Genomic DNA, 19,850 nt, shown 5'->3' on the forward strand with positions numbered 1-19,850 from the left:
CTGAAGGTGAGAAGCATGCCTGTGCTTTTCTCAATTACAGTGTACATCAGCCACTGGTGTGGGATGCTTTTGTTTCCCTGAGAGTGCGACACAACATCACGCCTTTCCCACACCAATGTGAGTATCCCATGCTCATTCAGCAGCGCTCCTCCTGAAGGGCACAGGCTGGGAGACCTCGCGGGAGTAACTCGAATGGCATCACTGTCATTTCTTCAGGGCTAGAATTAGACTTGGGACACAAGGTTCAGCGGTGGGTGGTGGCCTGTGGGAAGAAGCCTTGCAGCCTAGTGCCAGTGCTAGTCAAAATTCCTCCCAACTCCTCCACCCCAGTCTGGTTTTTTTTAGTCCCTGCTTTGCCATTGGGTTCAGCATTCGTTCAGCAGCTCAGGCTGATCAATGGTCCATGGGGCTAAGGCTGGTTGCTGCCTACCTTCCTGCTCCAGGGCTGGGTTAATGATTCGTTGTAGGCAGACATGCGTGCGATTAGGCGTGTGTACTCTGGCACACCCGAGTTAACCGGGTAGCCTGCAGAGGAGCAAGTTTTCTTTTTCAGTGCTAGTAAGAAAGGGAAAACAAAGTTTACATTTGAGTAATGAAAGCTACCACTGCTTTTGTTTAGTTCTGTCAATGTATGACCCACACAGCAGTACTGTTTTGGGATATGTCATGAGCCTGTGCTAACCCACTGAGTGTAAGATTTTACATGGTCTGTTGTAGTAAGATAAACAGGGATGCCAGAATCTTGAAACAGAGCTCTTGTAATGACATGGTGATTAACTAACCTGACCTCTTGAGAAGTCTACCTTTTGAAGGTAGAATATAGTGGGGAAAAAAGTATGCTTAGGAAGTGTGGGTTGGATGAGTGGACAGTGAGGTGGGTTGAGAACTGGCTGAATGGCAGAGCTCAGAGGGTTGTGATAAGTGGCACAGAGTCTAGTTGGAGGCCTACAATCTAGTGGTGTGCCCCAAGGGTCAGTGCTTGGTTTGGTCTTAATCAACATATTCATCAATGTCCTGGACGAGGGGACAGAGTTGTACCCTCAGCGAATTTGCTGATGATACAAAACTGGGAGGAGTGGCTGACACACTGGAAGGCTGTGCTGCCATTCAGTGAGATCTGGACAGGCTAGAGAGCTGGGCAAAGAGGAACCAAATGAAATTCAATATGGGCAAGTCTAGGGTCCTGCACCTAGAGAGGATTAACCACAGGCACCAGTACAGGTTAGAGGTTGACCTGCTGGGAAGCAGCACTGCAGAGAAGGACCTGGGAGTCCTTGTGGACAATAAGCTCTCCATGAGCCAGCAGTGTGCCCACATGGCCAAGAAGGCCAATGGTATCCTGGGACGCATTAAGAAGAGCGTGGCCAGCAGGTCGAGGGAGGTTATCCTCCCCCTCTACTCTGCCCTGGTGAGGCCACATCTGGAGTTCTGTGTTCAGTTCTGGGCTGTGTTCAGTTCAAGAAAGACAGGGAACTACTGGAGAGGGTCCAGTGGAGGGCTACAAAGATGATTAGGGGACTGGAGCATCTCTCTTATGAGGAAAGGCTGAGAGAGCTGGGTCTGTTGAGCCTGGAGAAGAGAAGCCTGAGAGGGGATCTCATCAATGCTTATAAGTATCTAAAGGGCAGGTGTCAAGAGAATGGGGCCAGACTCTTCTCAATGGTGCCCAGAGTGACAGGACAAGGGGCAACGGGCACAAACTGGAACACAGGAAGTTCTGTTGGAGCATGAGAAAAAACTTCTTTCCTCTGAGGGTGACCGAGCACTGGAACAGGCTGCCCAGCGAGGTTGTGGAGTCTCCTTCTCTGGAGATAATTCAGAACCGGCCTGGATGCGATCCTGTGCAACTGCTCTAGGTGATCCTGCTTTAGCAGGGGGGTTGGACTAGGTGATCTCCAGAGGTCCCTTCCAACCCCTACCATTCTGTGATTCTGTTTTATTTATATAAACCAGTAATTTTTTTGCTGCAATTTGTACTATAAAAGAGGGTGCAAGAAGCAAAAATGCTTTTATGCACACCTTTGCTATGGCCTATATTTCAAGTGTGGCACTCAAACAACATTATAAACAAAATCTTATACTGGAGGTTATTACTTTTGCTTCAGGAAGTGGGGAAAAATATGCATTTTTTTTTGGTTTAGTTCCAAATTAAAAGGCGTCATTTTTTCTGGAGGATCTGTCAGAAGTACTGGAACTCTATTATTTGTTGAGGGACCATCTATGACTTTCAGAAACTTGAAATGCTGTCTTTAAATCTTTCAGCTCCCTTTTCACAATCTGTGCTTCTGTATTCAGTGTGAAAAACCCCTGACTCAGCTAGGAAAGCAAGTCCCTTTCACTTTTGTTTTGGTAGATTTCACTCTGTGTTTTTCTTGCCTTGCTGTTTGGTTTGGGTGCAGTTAGCGTTGGGCTCAGCAGAAGAGAAGTGTTTGGAGGAACCTTGCCCTGTAAGCTGCATCCAGGATTTTCCTGGCCAGGAAAGTCCGATAAACATCTAGTGGTTGAGTGTCCTCATCTCTCTTTGGGAAGAATGGTGCCAGCATGTGTCAAGTGAGCAACTGTTAGGCCCTGGCTCAGGGAGTGCTCTCTGTATGCTGGTAATTTCACCAATTATCACTATGCCACTGACCTTCCTATTTCAGACGAGGTGACCAAAGAGGTTGTGGTGTGGCAGCTCCAGCTTTATCTTGCGTCCTCAGATTTCCTTGACCTCTGACCGATTTTAGAATCGGAAATGATATGAAGTCAGGGTGGTAATGCATGAATACAGGCTTGCTTTCTGTTCTTACTGATTTTTTTAATCTCTGTTTTTCCTTGGGTTTTTATTCTTTTTTTTTTTCATACAGTAATTATATTTGATACATTCAGTTTTTGATAAGATGTTGTAAGGACATAAGAGAATTGTCCCTTTGCAGATGTAAAAGGCAGCTGGTTGGATTTCCAGGGACAGTACCATACAGTTGCTCTCAGCATCCCTAAGCTTCTCTAGGTGCCACGCTGCCAGTGCTTGGCTTTGTGCTGGTGCTTGAAAGTTGTGTTCAGGCTGGGGGAGGCAGCAAGCAGGGCTGTCAACACAGAGATGAAACTGAGCTCTGCTGACGTTCTGCCAGGCTGAAGACTTGGCTTTCTGCAAGGTCAGTGGCAAAGCTCCCATTGAGTTTGCCAGGTCCGGGATTTCTTTGTTTTGGTTTTTATCGGTTGTGAGGAGGAAACTCTCTAGTTAATCCCTTCCGAACTCTTCTGTTTTCATTCACTGTTCCCAGGTGGCAGCTTTCAGATGGGACGGACACCCTTGTTTCAGCATAGTCTGCCAACAGCTTGTGTAGCCATGCAATGCCAGATTTCAGTGTGATTTTCCTGTAAGATGAAGTTTATTTGATGATGTTCTTTGCCTGTATTTTTTTGAAATTAATTTATTTGTTTTTTCAGCCATTGGTTTGATTTCAATTTAATTGGCAGAGGGAAAGATAAGCCTAATGCAATAGCTTTTTATAAGTCTCTGGCAAGTTGGTGGTGAGTAGAGAGGAGAGGCATCGTAACCACCCCACTCAGAGGACAGCTGCAGGATAAGGTCCAGAATTGAAGACAGTCATTAAGTGCTCCAGAATTGAGAAAAGCTTCAGTAGGACTTATCACCTTTTTTGATAGCAAAATCAGTCCTGACAAGACAAGGAAACTGTAGAAAATCAGGTGTCATTAATATTGCTGTTTCTTTTTTTTTTTTTTTTTGACAAGGAGATGGAAATCAATTCTCTTGGTTAAAAGACCATCTTTAAATTTTCATGGTTTTTAGTGCTTGCATTTGAGGTATGTGCACCTCTTGCCATTTCTAGTGTAACTATGGTGGTTCACATTATAAGGTAGCCTAACATGCCCTGCTTCTTGTGTGGGTTTTGTAGGCTCTGCTGAGTTTGCAGCTAGCTCGGGCATGTCTACACAATCTTGCTGTCACTACTGTGATGCCCCATCAGTACTTACAGAGCAGCCCCAAGCATGTTTGCATTGGGTTATCTCCGAGTAGTATTTAAAGCTCCTAAGTGGTAGATACCTTCACTCTCTCGGTAATGTTTTCTCATTTATAAGATGTAACACCATTCCCATGGCTTCCAGTCTGCTGATGGGGAAGATGCACGGTCTTGGTTTTACTCTGTAAAGCCCCTAATGGCCCAGACTGTTGTCTGTCTCCTGTGTCCTGAGACAGTGCCACACATCAGTAAAATGCCCAGAATAATCCTCCCTGATTTGAATGTGTGTGATAAAGAGGGTGGGTGTTTGGCTGCTTCCTCTCTCATTTGATACTGTCTGGGTGTGTTGACATGCCTGATTTATCAAGGTTTTCTTCATAATGTGCTCTAGTTTGCACTGCATGAGGTTGTTAAGTGCTCAGTTGATAACACATCCTTTTTTGTTTTGTGAGATTTAAAATGTGTTAAGTACCACATGTGCCTACAGGATACATTAAACAGAATTTTAAATGGAAACTAGCTAAACAAATGGGGTTTGCTGACATTTAAAAATCATTAAAGTGTTTCTGTTCTTACTTGGTAAATCAAGATCAAACTTCAGAGTCCTACTAAGCTGTTTGGTGGTGTAAGTGTATTTTTCTGTGTTAACATTTGCTTTCTTTTTCATCAGACTTTTATGTTTTTATATTAATGTAGGTCTCAACTCCAGTGTAGAGTTGGAGTAGGGTTTATTACTTTACAATTAAGTTTATAATTTTCTTTTAATAAATCAAAATACTTGAATTGCAATTTAAACTAAGTAGTACTTGATTCCTGTGTCATTTAGAAAGAACAGAATATCTTAAAAGAGAAAACAAGATATATGTGGTTCTCATAAGAAATTTTATTAAGCAAATCAGCACCAGGACATTACATAGAAAGTGGGATTTCCTGATAAAAGCACCTGTGGCATCCCAAAAATATGGGGTCTGACAACAGTTGAGACTGTTGTGTAGAAGTTGGATATTTCTTTATCTCATTAACACTGCGTATTTGCTTCATTAACCTTTTTTAATATACAGTTGTATGTGATTTCTTACTGTGTGATGGAGTATGAATTAAGACAATTATAAATGCTAATTAAGATTATGATTAAGAAAGTAAGGAATGTCCTGGCATCTCTGATTCTGTTTCTCAGCAAGTGAATGTAAACTGTATCTCACAAAAATACATTGTTAGATCTTTTAGGGGATTTTTTCTAGCTCTAAAAAGAAGCTTGTCAGCCCTGCAGTTCTGGTGCTGGCTTTGTTTGTAAGTGAAAAAAAGAGGTAGATTTATGTCTTTGGTGTTCTACGTAGGGTAATCCAAAGTAAATAAACTGTGTCTCCTTGTTTATCCTCTGGTGTGTCAGCAGCTCTGGACTTCTGAATGCATAGGAACACTGGCCATTGGACTTGGATGCAGCCTTCCCCTTCCTGCCCCAAGAAATTTGATGTAAGGTCAGCCATGACAAGATCATAAGTGCCGCTCCAAGGGCAAGTAAACCTGAGAGGAGGCACAGAGGCCTTCCCCCTTTTAAGAGAGCTCAGTGCTGCTGGAAAATGAATGGCTTCAGTAGGCCTGTGTGCTGTGCTTTGTGCCTCTCCTGCCTGGAACCATCTAGGTTAAGAGATTAACTCTAGGTTTCAGAAAAAGCACAGACACCTTCTGACCTGCAGCCTGTAAAGACATATACTTAGTTGATATTGATTAATTTATTTTCTGTGTAGAAATATGTATTTCTAATGTTTTGGGAAACCCTTTTGTATCTCGGGTGCTCTGGAACTGAGCCAAGATGCTTCTTCACTCTGGTCCACATACTTTAACTTTTTGTTTGTGCCCTCTTCTTTGGTACATTAGGATGTGTGGGTTTTCTGAAGTAACTGTTCTTGCCACCATTTGTATACATGCATTAAAATCTTTGTCAAGGAGGTAGGTGGAATAACATAGGTTTAATTCTGCAAGTTCTCTCTCAGCTACCATTGCCTGCCTGTTTTTGTGGGATCTGTTTGTATAAGGATGAATGGATGAAATGAACTTCGGTAGCATACTCCTAGAGCATTTTCATTAAATGAGAAATGATGATTCCTGCCGATCGGTATCGGCAGGAATATTATTCTATAGTATTGTCAGCAGTTTTCCACTGAAGTGCCCACTAGCTTGTAAGCATATTATAAAACTAGGAATTAGCCAGCATAGTAAATCACATCAGAACTTCACTAGCTATATATGTTGTTTTTCTCTAATTCTTTCAAAACTATTCCATCTTTATGTCCCTTGTAAACAGACAGTAAAGAAAGCACTTTACTGCAATAGAGCCTTAATCTACAGAGTCTTCAAGCCTCTAGAGAGTGATTCTCGGTAGGTGGTTATGAGGTTAAAAATTCGCTGGGCACAAAAATAGAGCACAGCCTGGGATACATTTGCTCAGTAATAAGTGCAAATGCACCTTGAAGTTGCATTGTAATTGACAGTGCAAGTCACCACAGGAGAGTTTATAAATCAGTGTTACTAGGCAATAAACTTTTATATTTGTTTATTTATATGGCCTTATTGAAAGTGATTGTTGATAAGAGATTAAGAAAGGACAACTATACTGAAATCTGTACAGCAGCTGTAACTTCAGGGGACGTACCATACAGTGCGAGTATTTCTGAGCTAGCCTCTGGCTTGCATAATCCTATCTTTAGTCACTGACCCCTCTAGAAACAAATTATCTTCTCGTTGCTTTCATGGTTTGCTGTTAGTAAACAACATGAAGACTAATGTAATTATTGGGTGTTAATAAAACCTATTCCAAATAATAAGTTATCTTTCCAGACCTGAGTGTTACTAGAGAGCTCAGCATGGAGTTGTGGCACTAGGCACAGACAGTGAGTTGAGAGCTGTAGCATCCTCACAAACACACAGCTGATGGGTAATAGAGCGAGTGCTTTTAGAGGGTGCATGTTTGCCTACAGCAGAGGCACAATGCCAGCAGTGATTCCAGCCTGCTTAGAAATAGTCTTGGCTTTGTTTTCATGTCAGTGTTTTCCCACAGGTGAGCAGAGTTAGTAAGAATCCATTTAGCTAACATGAACGTGACTATAACTTCATGAATAATGCTGAGAAATCTCACTAGTTGTCTCACCAGTTAATGATATTTTAACCTTGTGGTTTTTGCAGTTCAGCCACAGGATTTGCCAGGGTGTCTCTCTAAGTACATTTGGGATGTTAGCATTGACCCTTTTTTGTTTCTTTTGCTAACCAGTGCCATTGTGCTTAAACACGTGAAACATGAAAATAGCGTCATTCTGTTTTCCTATTTAAACATACCATGGAAAGCAGCCAGATTTAGTCACAGGTGAAAGAACTGGGTAACATTTCAGATGAGCATGAGCAACATGATGTTTCCCTTAGTGTTGTTTATTACTACTACTACTATGTTTGCTTGGCATGGAATGAGATCAATAGCTCACTACTTCATAAGTGGGGAAAAAACAATGTGAGTATGGATAATGGAAGAAGAAGTCAAAAACACTGGTGGGAACAGGATTGCATGGCTGGTTACCGAATGCTTTGCACTAATTCATTGCTGGTTCTTCTGCAAGTCACTTTAACAGCTATTGCTTGGCAGTCTTTTGATTTTGGTCAGTGTAAAACTGGCAGGTAGTTCAGATGCTGGTGGCTAAACATTTGCATCCTAGAGTTTAAATGTGTATTGCCTTTGCCAGCATTTTGGTTCATCTGAGTATTCTCCTCTGGCAGATGTCATTGTGAAAAGAGCAAGGTTTCACCATCCCTTCTTAGTGTGCTATTTTTCTGCTTTTGCTTTTCTAGACCAAATTTTTTTGAAGGTGAGGCTTGTTAACCCAACCTCCAGTATGAATTGTTAGTGGAGTTTTGTTTTGATCACATCTCCCAAGCTAAAGAGTTAAAACCATTGGTGAATCTCTAACTCAAGAGATGCAATAGTACCACAGTTTAGATTACAGGAATTTAACATTCCAAAATAAAGTAACTTATCTATGCTTTCTTGCCTTTAACAACAAAAGACTTCGGTTTTTCTTTACCATGTGTTTTAGCAGATGAGGCAAATAATTACATCATGTTAGCTGTTCTCCCATTTCATTCCTCTTTATTGATGTGCAGCTCGATGGAGTTGCGCATGATGGCACCAGCTCGTAGTGTGGTCTTTGCCACACACTGAACGTGTGGGTGGTATCTCGTAAGTCCTGTGATACAGCTATTAGGCCAGACCTTGCAGTGCTTATTCAGGTAGTATTTTCATTAACTGCAGCAGGCATCTACCCAAATCTTGGGATTTGGCTGCTTTTTCAAAGATTTTCTTGAGGGCTTGTGTTTTATGTTGTTTTGGGAACAGATACAGGTAGATTTGTTAGGCTCGCTAGTGTGGCTGTGGTTAATAGGTATAAAAGCACTTGTAGGCTGTATTGTTATTTGTTGATCAGTTAAAGCCCACCCCACGTACAGCTCCGTCCTTGCTTTCATTCTAAATGAGGGCTCTCTGAAGTAGCAGTGGGGTGAATTGCATGGCCTGGGCGCTACAGGAAAGCAGGTTAGTGTGCTTATGGCTTATTCTGGCCCTAAAAAATGACTGTATCATGAAACTGATATGTGAACTACTTTGTAATGGATCTTGAGGGAATGCCTCAGTGACTGGAAGGAGGGTTAGGCTTTTATTGGAAGATTGAAAGTGTGGTGACTACGCTTAATTGAAAGTGTGGGCGACATAAAAAAAAAAACATATATGAGGATATGAGTCTTAAGCTAACAAATCATTTGTCATTCGTGCCAGAGGATGAGCTCTTGATAATTCAGCTACGTAGTGTCAGTGCAGGAGTCTGAGTCCTGGCCAGACGGGAGCTGGTTTTCTCTTGTTTGGCAGCTGTGCAATGCTTCACAGGCAGCAGAGCGGTCTGGTTTCTGCCATCTGTTGGGATGCACCTCAGCCTCTCATGAAATGGATCAAATCTGGAGAGATATCCCTGGCAGCAAATTTTATAGCAATTAGTTTAGTCACTTGTATATTTGAGACTGGGAAACTGCAGCACAATGCTTTATAATCATTGATTGGTTCAGTTTGTGAAAGGTTTGAAATTAGAGATACAACATCAGGAACTACTTCCATTAGACTGTATCATCTCACCTTGACTTTTGTTTATTTTTCTTTAATTTCACCCTTGAGCAAGCATGGTCATGTACTTCCATCCCTGCTTCACTTCCTCTTCTACAAATTCAGTTTGCTTCTGGTCTTTTTTTTTCTTTCTTCTGGCATCAAAACTTTATTTTTACAATGTGTAAAGCTGTAGGGTTTCTCATCAGTAGAATCAAATGGAAGATCAAAAATATAATTAAATAACTTTCATTTCTTTGCCAAAAACAAATTATTTTTTCTTGGCTATTTTGGGTGGCTTTATCACACCCACAAAGGAATCATTTTCATCATATCTGTCAGTGTGATACTGCCTTAGAAATGGAATGATCTTTTAAAAGTAATATGAAATTCAAATAAATGTTTAAAAAGAGGAAATAATTATATACCATAATAGGGAATTCAGAGTAAAGACTGTTTAAAAAAAAAATCTTAAAAATATGAAAATAACATCATGTAGGCAACTCTAATTGTTCCCTGAGCCATATCGACATGGAAGTAATCCAGTTCCTTAGATCTGAGTGTCTGCTGAAGATTTTGGCTGTTGAGCAAGTGTAGTATTTTTGTAATATTATAAATATTAGGAAATGTTGAAAAATGCTAGAAATAAGTTACTATAAGACTAATATATTTTAGACCTGTAACTTACTATTTATGAGACATTTAAATGTGCAGTTACCTGTGTTGCATATACTTATAATGAATCAGTATATTTTGCTTGTGATAGACTAAGTAAAGCTTAGAATGTTCTTTGATTTGTTTTTTCTTATTCTCCACCCCCTCCATCCAAATAAAGAGCAACCCAAAAGCTCGGTTTAATTGGTTATTTAAGTGTTATAAATGGCAAAGGTGGAATGGAGCTTTAGTTTAAAATGTAAAGCTGTCTGAAGGAACTCCTGCCTCTTTAGTACTTACGGACGTTATTATGCTCTCCTGGTTTCTGTTCTCCACCTCTGTGGGATTTGTTTAACTTCTGTTTTCCATTTTCAGAATTCTTGGGGTGACTTTATGTTGGTCCTAATCTGTTTGTATTTCCTTTACATTTGTGTTGTGTTATAATTTTTCTGAGCTGCTGTGTCTAGAAGCTGAAAGGATTTTACTTTTGAAGAGGAAACTTGGCATGCTATTAATTCTGTTACAGTGAGGGGTTTTTTCCAGCCTGTGATCTGTTTGGGATTTTTTGCTTTGCCATGAGCAATGAAGAGCAAAAGAGAAATGTTCTCTGAAGGGTATCTGCTTTGCGTGCTAGATCACTGGCAGAAGCAACTTCTACCACGTTGTCTGTGTCTTGATAGTTTGGAGTACGAGGTGTGCCTCAGGGCTGGGTTTCTAGCTTTGCTGTGCAAGTTGCCAGAAAGAGAGAGAAAGTACTCATCTGCTTTTTTTTTCTTCAAACAGCAATGTGCATACATTTCCCCTCAAAAGACTGTAGGAATGCAATCACCTAAAAGTCAAGAAAGTTTACTTTATTGTCTCCTGTTTTCCACTGGAGGGACGCTGCGTTTGCATACTGTGCTCATTGCTGAGCATTCTCGTGTTGGTTTATTCCTCCTAATTATGAGATGGGGTGCACGTGAATGTCACAGAGAAACCCTCTGCAACTGTTCCAGCCTTGTACATTGACAAGACAGCAAATTGGCTTGACTGGGTTGGAGGTCCTGTGCTAGTTGTTCACTATATCAAAAATGACTGTTGGCCATAATTATGCTATGTTGAGGGCTGGAGGGTTTTTGTTTTGTTTTGGGTTGGACTTTTTGTTTTGGTTTGGTTGGTTTGGTTGTGAGGGGTTTTTTTGGGGATTTTCTGTTTGGGTTTTTGTTTTTTTTTTTTAATGAATGGTTAGAGAGAGAATTGGCATAGAAAGGATGAGATTCTACAAACTGGTGTATATGGAGCTCTTGCCAAACTCCTGCTGGTATCCATGGGATGAAGTCTACCCAGTACCTGTGAAGTTGCCTTTGCCTTAGAGAGCAGAGAGGGTTCCAGATTTTTTGGGGCATGGTGGAAATGTGTAGGATCACTTCCTTTTTTTTTTTTTATTGTTTTTTTGTGTTAGACCTTATCTGAAGAAAGGCAATCTGTGCATAGCATTGCCATGAGGGTAGAAGTGCCAGTACCACTTCTGTTTGAAACAAAGATCATGTTTCTTCAGCATGGGATTGTAAAGTCCAGGTCGCATCCTATTGCTTGGTAGTTACATATTAATAAAGTGTAGGTCCAAAGGGCTCGTGTTACCTTGTCTTGAAGTTCTTAATCTGGTGAAACTTTTCTTCATATCTGTTGCATTGTTCTACGTGCTGTGCTACAGAAACACTGGTCTTGTTGGACAGTTTGCTCATTGTTTTTCCTTTTCCATTTTGGGAAGCCTGATGCTGTTGCTGAGAACAGTGCTAGTAAGTTATTTATTTACTCTGCCTAATTATTTCATGGCTATATGCATTTTTTCAGCTTACAGTAAAGTGAGATGAACTATTTCAAGCCTCGGCAAAAGGCACAGTACGTTTGTGTATTAGAATCAGCTGCTTGTTTTTACTCTGTCTCCTTATCAAGGACTGGATCGAAGCATTCATTTAACTATGAATGAATCATAGGTTTGAAGTGTTCCCACTCGTAACTTCATCCGCAGGCTAATCGCAGGTGGGGGGGCTTAACAAGTATCTCAGTACTGAGCACAGTGAAAGATGTTTGCGGGAAAAAAATGCTGTTGAGCTAAATTTAGTTTGAATTTAGCTTATACGGAAGAATGGTATGCAAGGTTTTTATAGGATGATGTGTTTATAGCGTAGAAAGTACCCATGCTTAAAACAGGCTTTTAAATCACACGCTTTCTCTATGCATTGTTTTAGTGGGGGAACAAAAAGGTTTTTATTATGGAGTGCTTTTGTACTGTCCTTTATAACCATCATAGCGCTGGCAGAGAAAGCTGAATTCTTTTTCTGACTCGCATTCAATAGTATTAACAGGTTTCTCAGCACCTTCTGACTGCAATTGCTGGAGCCTGTCAGAAGGCAGCTGCTCATGCAGATCCAAGGTAGAGCTACAGCTGTGCATTTTAATCTGCAGTTCATGGAGCTACTTTCTACTACTGAGATGTTTCAGAAAGTTGGCTAGGCAATGCAAATCTGTGCCATGTATTGCTCTACAAATGTGAACTTTAAAGGGATCTGCTTCCACTGAAGTAGTTTGAAATCTGTCATTTGGAAAATGTTGAAAACCAGGCATTTGAAGCAGTTGCAGTGTTTCAAGAGAATGTGCAGTCCCTATTGTGGAAAAGTTCGTATGAGGTCACCTGAACTGTTGCTAGGTTAGAGAGACTGTAGTGGGAATGTTTTTCCTGTTCCTTTCTCTGATATCTCTGAAGGAAACAGACCTGCACTGTCCTGTCTGCACAAAAGAAAAGGAGAATTGTAGTATCTAAAAGGCCCTGACCATGTAATTCCAAAAAGAATACACATTGTTACGTATTTTATGGAGGTGAAGTGAACATCGCTAGTCAATGTATAGCTGATGCTTTTGGTGGTATGATGCCTGATTTCCTGACACACAGCCCTGCACCCAGCCCCAAGCAGTGTTGTAGAAGGTCTGTAACTGCAGAACTGGCTGTGAAGAGTACTTAAAAAGTGGCCAAATAAAAATCGCACTCCCATCTCAGAGCTATAAATTGGTATTAATGTGTCTGATGTTGTTTGTCTGTTCCTCCAGAAAACCAGATGCAGCTTTATGTTATTGCTAGGGAACAAACACCCGTGTAGCATGCTCCCAATTTACTTCTAGCTCCTTCATCAGCTTCAGAACTCTGTTCTTCTTCACCTCTTCCCTGAAGTTTCAAGTCTCTTCAGTTTCAGCTGGTTTCAGTTTCATGTTTATTTTATTACCATTGTTTTATTTCCTCTGTCTCTGTTCACTGTGAGATCTGGAATCTACAAGGCCAGGTAAATCATAATTTAAAAAAAGTAGTTCTGCCAGGTTCAGGACAGTTGCCTGCTTCTTTTCCTCCGACCTTCTTTGGTACTTTGTATTGGAAGACAAGTTGATGTGAATTTCTGTAGCTACATATATTGGTGCAGTTGATATTATGGAGGGCAAGAATTAGAAAATTTGTAAATTGATCTGAAGTCCTTAAATGTTGTACCACGTGATTGTAAAGCTACGTTGGTATGATCTGGATTAATGTAGAAGTCCCATGTCTCTCACCACCTGCTTACAAATAACTACTGTAGCCAAACGTAAAGGGGTCTGCGCAGAAGATGAATCCAAATTTCTTTTTTTTTCTTTTCTTTCATAGACAAGTAAATAAGAGTTTGGTTCACGGACATATAGAAACGCAAAGCAGTTCGACAAACAATAAAGCCTTGAACTTTTTATCATCACCTGCATGAGGAGGAGGGTAGGAGCTGCAAGTTAGTGACTGATGACTGCATGACTCATAGGGTAAAAAGTGAATGTTCAGGGAAAATTTTCCATGGAAGAGAAATTGCCGTATGCTAGTAAATATGGCAGTAGCTCTCCCTGCATATTTGTAGGGAATGCTATTTATTAGGTGCACAGGAAATGAAAGGAAGTATCTGCATCAGCGCTAGTTTTACAGTGTCCTGCTGAGGTCTCACTGAAATGTGCATTTTCAGGGCAGTGTAGTGATTTTTTGCAAGTTGAGACATGTCATAGAAATTGTTGGTCAAATGCAAATACTGATTAAAAAGTGTAGAGGATTTGAATTGTTTCTGAACTTTTTTTTTTTTTTTTTTTTGTGATGTGATGTAGCTCTCACTTTTCTCTCTGCCAGGAGTTTACATTGGTAATCCAAAGTGTATGTTTAGTCTTTTTGTCTGTGAAAACACACGTTTTCTCTAACTAAAGGAGTTTGTTTTGGTATTAATCCTGTTCAGTTTTTAATTTTTCCCCCCCCCCCTAAACACAGTATTGCCCTTCCTTGGCTGATTCAACCAATAAGCTTTGCAGCTTTTAAGGGTTAGAGTGCTTTTTCTGTACTCTTCTTTTCTAGACCTCTGCTTATGTTGTTCACAGGGTGGAAATGATGTGCAGAATCATAATCTCTTCTCTTCCTGCACCCTAAAACCAGGCAGATTAAAAAATGCAGGCAGTAAGCCTGGGTAATAATTTCTCACTAAATATTTTACTGCTTTTTCCATCTGTTACGCTAAAATCTTACTTAAACTAGGCAAAAATCTAGTCGGAAGAGGTCACTGGGATATTAATCATCAGAATTAATCCTCTTAGACATGTGCTTGGTATGAGGCCAGCTATTCAGAATTTTAACAGTGCACATATGTTCCTTATCTGTCAGGCAGCTTGCCCGTGAAGTAAACGTTGAGTTTGTGATGGGTTTATATCTCTATAAAGTACTCTGCTTGTTTGGTGCAAGTTGATGCAGCTTTTCTGTATGTCACCTAGGCACATAGCCTGCTACTGAAGAATGAGTTCTTTTCAGGGTGCTTTCAAAGAGCTAGAGTCTCTTAGTGTTGCATGGCAAGAAGTGGTATCACTCATGACTGACCTTTTCATGGTGCTTCCCTATGAAGTATGGTGAGCCAAATTTAATACTACTTACTCAGAGCAGAGGAAGAGGCAATATTTCAAGTAGAGTAATACCATGGAACCCAAATATAGCTGAATGAAACCTCACCCTGCCTCCGCTCCTGCCATTCTGACTTGGAGGAGGCATTCATTTACATAAATACAACTCTTTCTTGAATCAGGTCTGGACTGGACCCCGTATTTCTGTTTCTCTCTTCAAAGGACCATGTTTCATATTTGACAGAATAATGATTATTTCATATCCTAATTATGAAACTGATTCATCCCCTGGGGCATGGAGGGCAAACAGTAGGAGTGAGTGCATCATGAAAAAATTAGTGTATTTTTAGAGAGGAGGTAAAAATAAAATGCAACTCCATTGAAAAGTTTCATGATGAAAAATTGCTTGCTTTAGAGGAACTTTTTAAAACAATCTGAGGTTATGGCTGAAAGAATATATTTTCTTATTAATATGTTTATACTTTGCTTGTGAGAAATTATTAATTTTCTTCTTGCCTCTGTTTCTCAAGGAGAAGAATGAAAGCTCGTGCTCCTCCTCCACCAAATCAAGCTTCTGCAGCAAGCAGAACTCACAGTGAGCACAAGTCACCTGCAGAGACAGCTGTAATTTCTGATCAGAACCTTGTGAGCATGAAGGAGAACATGATAAACAGATCGGTGGACTTCACAGTCATTTTACCCAGTGGGGTAGAGCAGAAGAGCACAGTACAAGGAAGGTAAGGCTTTGATTACCTCCCACTTTCTGGAGCCTTCCATTCCCAGTAGTAACTTGCTGATATCAATGTCTCCATTTCTGAGTTGACATGCTTTCTCTGCCATGCTTCTCTCTGCATTTTAGTCAGCTGTTGTACCAGAGAGTTCTGAGCGCCATGTATAAAGGACCCTCTCTGCTGGGGCAGGAAGGATTTAGCAGCTGTTGTGTCACTGTTTTCCCCATGGATCACCTTCTGCAGGTGTATGAATCCATCTTTTCCATGTAGTGCCACTGGGCTAGTCTTAGGTTCTGTCACATCTCATAATACAGAGGGGGTTTGGTGCAGTGGAAGTAGGTGCTACTGGCAAACAAAACATCCTGACAGTATGTCTGTCTGGAGTCATGCTGAGAAGGAAGCTCAGAAGATGAATGATTCATCACATTCAGAGATCCTGCCTTCACAAATACATTATGATTGTGTAGACAGCAAAGCATCTGCTGGTATTTAGGAAGCCTTTTCTATATAAAAGTGTATTGGTTTTTTTCCATGGGAAGAGAGAAATTCTTGTCACTGGGTACAATCAAAGGCAAATTTGATTGGAAAGGCAGTGTTGAAATAATGTTCTTCACCGTGAGAGCTTTTCCTTTTCCTCATCCTCTGTGTGAGAACTGTTTTGAAAGAGGGAAATTTACTACTTTAAGACAGAATTTGGAAGAGTTTTAAAAATATATTCCATGCTGTGATGAAACTGTAGCAAACAATAGTGTGGACAGCAGTGGTCAAGAAACTGTAGAAAGTGATGACACCAGATTAGGAGGAGATGTAGATACCTGTTGATAAATCAAGGCCTGTGCTTATTTTACATTTGGGGTTTGCAGTAGTTAGTCTGCATTCCTGTAAAACTACTCTTCTTGGTCTGATATATTAGTCTATTTTGACTGTTTGTCTATTAGTGTATTTTGATGGCTGAGGAGGATGTGTACAACAGCGTGTAGTGTCTCTACAGAGACAGACCTGGGAGTCCTCACGGACAACAAGCTCTCCATGAGCCAGCAGTGTGCCCTTGTGGCCAAGAAGGCCAATGGTATCCTGGGACGCATTAAGAAGAGTGTGGCCAGCAGGTCGAGGGAAGTTATCCTCCCCCTCTACTCTGCCCTGGTGAGGCCACATCTGGAGTTCTGTGTCCAGTTCTGGGCTCCCCAGTTCAAGAAAGACAGGGAACTACTGGAGAGAGCCCAGTGGAGGGCTACAAAGATGATTAGAGGACTGGAGCATCTCTCGTATGAGGAAAGGCTGAGAGAGCTGGGTCTGTTTTGCCTGGAGAAGAGAAGCCTGAGAGGGGATCTCATCAATGCTTATAAGTATCTAAAGGGCAGGTGTCAAGAGAATGGGGCCAGACTCTTCTCAATGGTGCCCAGAGTGACAGGACAAGGGGCAACGGGCACAAACTGGAACACAGGAAGTTCTGTTGGAGCATGAGAAAAAACTTCTTTCCTCTGAGGGTGACCGAGCACTGGAACAGGCTGCCCAGCGAGGTTGTGGAGTCTCCTTCTCTGGAGATAATTCAGAACCTGCCTGGATGCGATCCTGTGCAACTGCTCTAGGTGATCCTGCTTTAGCAGGGGGGTTGGACTAGATGATCTTCCAACCCCTACTGCTGTGTGATTCTGTGACAATTCCCCCTACTTTTCTTGTAGAAGTTAGTGTTCACCTAGCCACTCTCAGGAGACTAGAACAACTTGTGTGGGTCAGCCCCAAAGCCAGAGTGATGTTGAAAGTTTTAAAGGAAATCAGTGCTTATCAGAGCTCTCACATTTAGTGATCAAGTTTTTATGGGGACATTTGGACTTAATGAGAGAAAGAAGAGAGGAGGCCTGGGAAGTAGAACAGGACATGAACCTCACTGGCCGTTAGATGCCAAAGCAAGTTGGTATTTCACTGGCAAATATAAGCCACCTGGGAGCTAACAAGAGGCTAATCTTCATGCAGCATTTTGTATAGAGAGATACATAATTGCCATATGATCATAATATATTTTCTTTTCCCTCAAAAAAAAAAACCCTCCAAAAAACCCAGTCCAAGAGCACTACAACAGTGGTGTTTTAATGTGAGCTTTTGAAGAACATGCAAGCTACAGGAGCAGGGAACAAATGGAAAATCCCTGTACAATAAACATTCTGTGTCTTGCATAGGTGTTTATTATCACTACCATTGCTATCATATACAGAGAGACTGGGTATCTTGTTAGAGTCTTTAGTTTGTGGACTAAAACCTGAAAGAAACGTCAAAAATTAAACCTTAGACTTTTATGTGGGGCTATTTATATCTTCTACATGATGCACTCTAAGCAACCAAAATGTTCTCTTCATTGTTCTGTGAAGGTGCCCACTTCTCTCCATTGGCTGCATGACAGGTCTAGGACCTTGATTTAGGCAGCAATTTATTTCCTACTTGTGCTAATCTGCTAATCTGAGTATCTCCAGTGCCTAATGTAGGTAGTAGGTGTTCTCCCTCAGCGCTGTCTTGAGCGCTTGGAGTGGAGACATAGTGACAAATGTCAGGCACTGATCACCAGCTGTGGGAAGTGGAAGATTATGGAATCTGAGGAGGGGAGTAAATCATCCTAACAAGTTCTGAAATAAGAAAAGGATATCCTGTAATGAGCCCTGTATTACAGTGGCATCAGTCTGTGAACGAACCTTGCATGTGGCGCTGTTCTTTCTAACCACTGGAAGATGAAATTTTCTCTACATTAGCACTGGTTGTGTTTTTAGGGATGTGGAGTACAGAAAAAAAAAAGTCAGGAGCATCTGAAATTTTTAGGGGATGGACTGCTTTAAGTCTCCAGGTTTGTGTGAAAGCACAGGTGTTTTCATCTTTTTGCATTGTTTTGACATTGCGAACTGGACAAAGTATAATGATACTCAGACATAAACATTTAATGATGAAGATATTGGACTGAAAAAAAAAAAGTGTTTAGTTTGAAGCAAGTATGGGAGCCACTGCAGGTAATAAATTCTTTTCTCTGTTCACTCTTTTTATCAATTGTGATATCATGGAAGGACATTTCAGACAAATTCTGCTGTTGTTTATACTGCTATAAATCTTCAGTATTTTCATTGCCATCATTAAAACTGCATTCTGCAAAATCTGCTTTTGGGTACCCTGGGGAAATAGTTTTTCTGTTGCAGAAAAATTTGCAAAACCTTGCTCTGGGCATCATTATAACGAAAAATGTTTCCGTAATTTCAGGAAAGCAGTTCACAGAGCAATGAAGTACACTAGAGGATGTTTGAAAATATAACTACTGTAGTTAATTAGTATCACTTAAGATTATTATAAATTAACCAAGTTAAAAGTCAAAATTATCTCTTTCAATTTGTTCATTGTGTGTAAGCAAAGCAGCATGTTGTTAAGTTTACTCTGTTCTCTCTATAGAAAATTCCTATAAATATCAGCAAGGGGGCAGAAAATTATTATTAAATTTTCTTGAAAGATAGTTCAAGAAAAAAAGAAAGTGTGTGATATTTAAAGATGTTTTATTAGAATCTGAAATTTTTATTTTATTTATAAAGTTAACCTAAGCTGACAGTCTCTCTTTAAGAGTTTATTGCCATCTTGTAACACACAATTTATTCTAGATTTTGGAAATATCTAGTGCAGATTTTAGGACAAAGTTGAGTCCTTAAGGATTTTGTGCAGCAATAGAATAGTATTAAAAACAGTTTTCTTTTTTGAAATATTTGGTCACTGTGAACTCTACTGTAAAACATGTAAAAGTATTCATGAAAAACTGTTAGCCTTCTCCCCCTTGAAAAGGATTATAAAATACCCCCACAACTACTCTATATTTGTGCTGGTACTGTTGTGTGAGCACTAATTGATGTGCTGAAAGGATAGGCATAGCGTTCGCCACTTACACATTTTATGCATATATATCTGTAGCAGATCCACACAAATTGTTAGCAGGTCTGAGAGAGGCAGTGGTTAGACATTTAGAAAGAAAATAAGTGGAAAAGCTCACAAGAGTTACCAGAAACTTTTTCTGTTTACAATTCTCACAGGTAATACTTTCAATGGGTAACCTATAAGTAAAGGGATCACGCGTCTGTCTCCATTCACACTGAGTGACCCTGAGGAGGACTTCCTGATTAACACAGATACAGACGCTGAGTGTCAGCAGCTTGAGAAGTCTGTAGTATTTGAAATATGTTGCAGAAAAATGGGAATGTTTGAAGCTAAAAGATGTTTGGTTTGGAGTTGTCAGCACATGGATGACCGATATGCAGAAGAGTAGACTGGACAGTCATTGCTCCTGCCATTATCTTACATGTTACACAAATTCTCTCATACATGTGATGCACAGAGAGCAGGATACTAGAAAAAATAATAAACTAGCTGAAGTTGTGGTCCCATTCTGCAAATACTGGAGGAGTGCAGAGTATGTGTTTTATGGAGCAT

At 40.6% G+C, this 19,850-nt stretch overlaps 1 protein-coding gene across 13 annotated transcripts in view; it reads left to right on the forward strand.

Moving 5' to 3' along the window:
* The window catches only part of COBL (cordon-bleu WH2 repeat protein), a 165,061-nt gene that overhangs the window by 29,543 nt on the left and 115,668 nt on the right, over positions 1 to 19,850 (forward strand). For 12 of the 13 annotated variants that reach the window (XM_054816791.1, XM_054816785.1, XM_054816778.1 and 9 more), the window contains one exon: positions 15,204 to 15,410. In XM_054816791.1, the coding sequence (XP_054672766.1) occupies positions 15,211 to 15,410 (200 nt within the window). In that variant the 5' untranslated portion in view covers positions 15,204 to 15,210. Of the gene's footprint in view, positions 1 to 11,421; positions 11,532 to 15,203; positions 15,411 to 19,850 lie in introns of those variants that run through there. The other variant, XM_054816786.1, reaches the window with a different exon arrangement.

This window comes from Grus americana, chromosome 2, assembly GCF_028858705.1.
Source record: "Grus americana isolate bGruAme1 chromosome 2, bGruAme1.mat, whole genome shotgun sequence".
NCBI lineage: Eukaryota > Metazoa > Chordata > Aves > Gruiformes > Gruidae > Grus > Grus americana.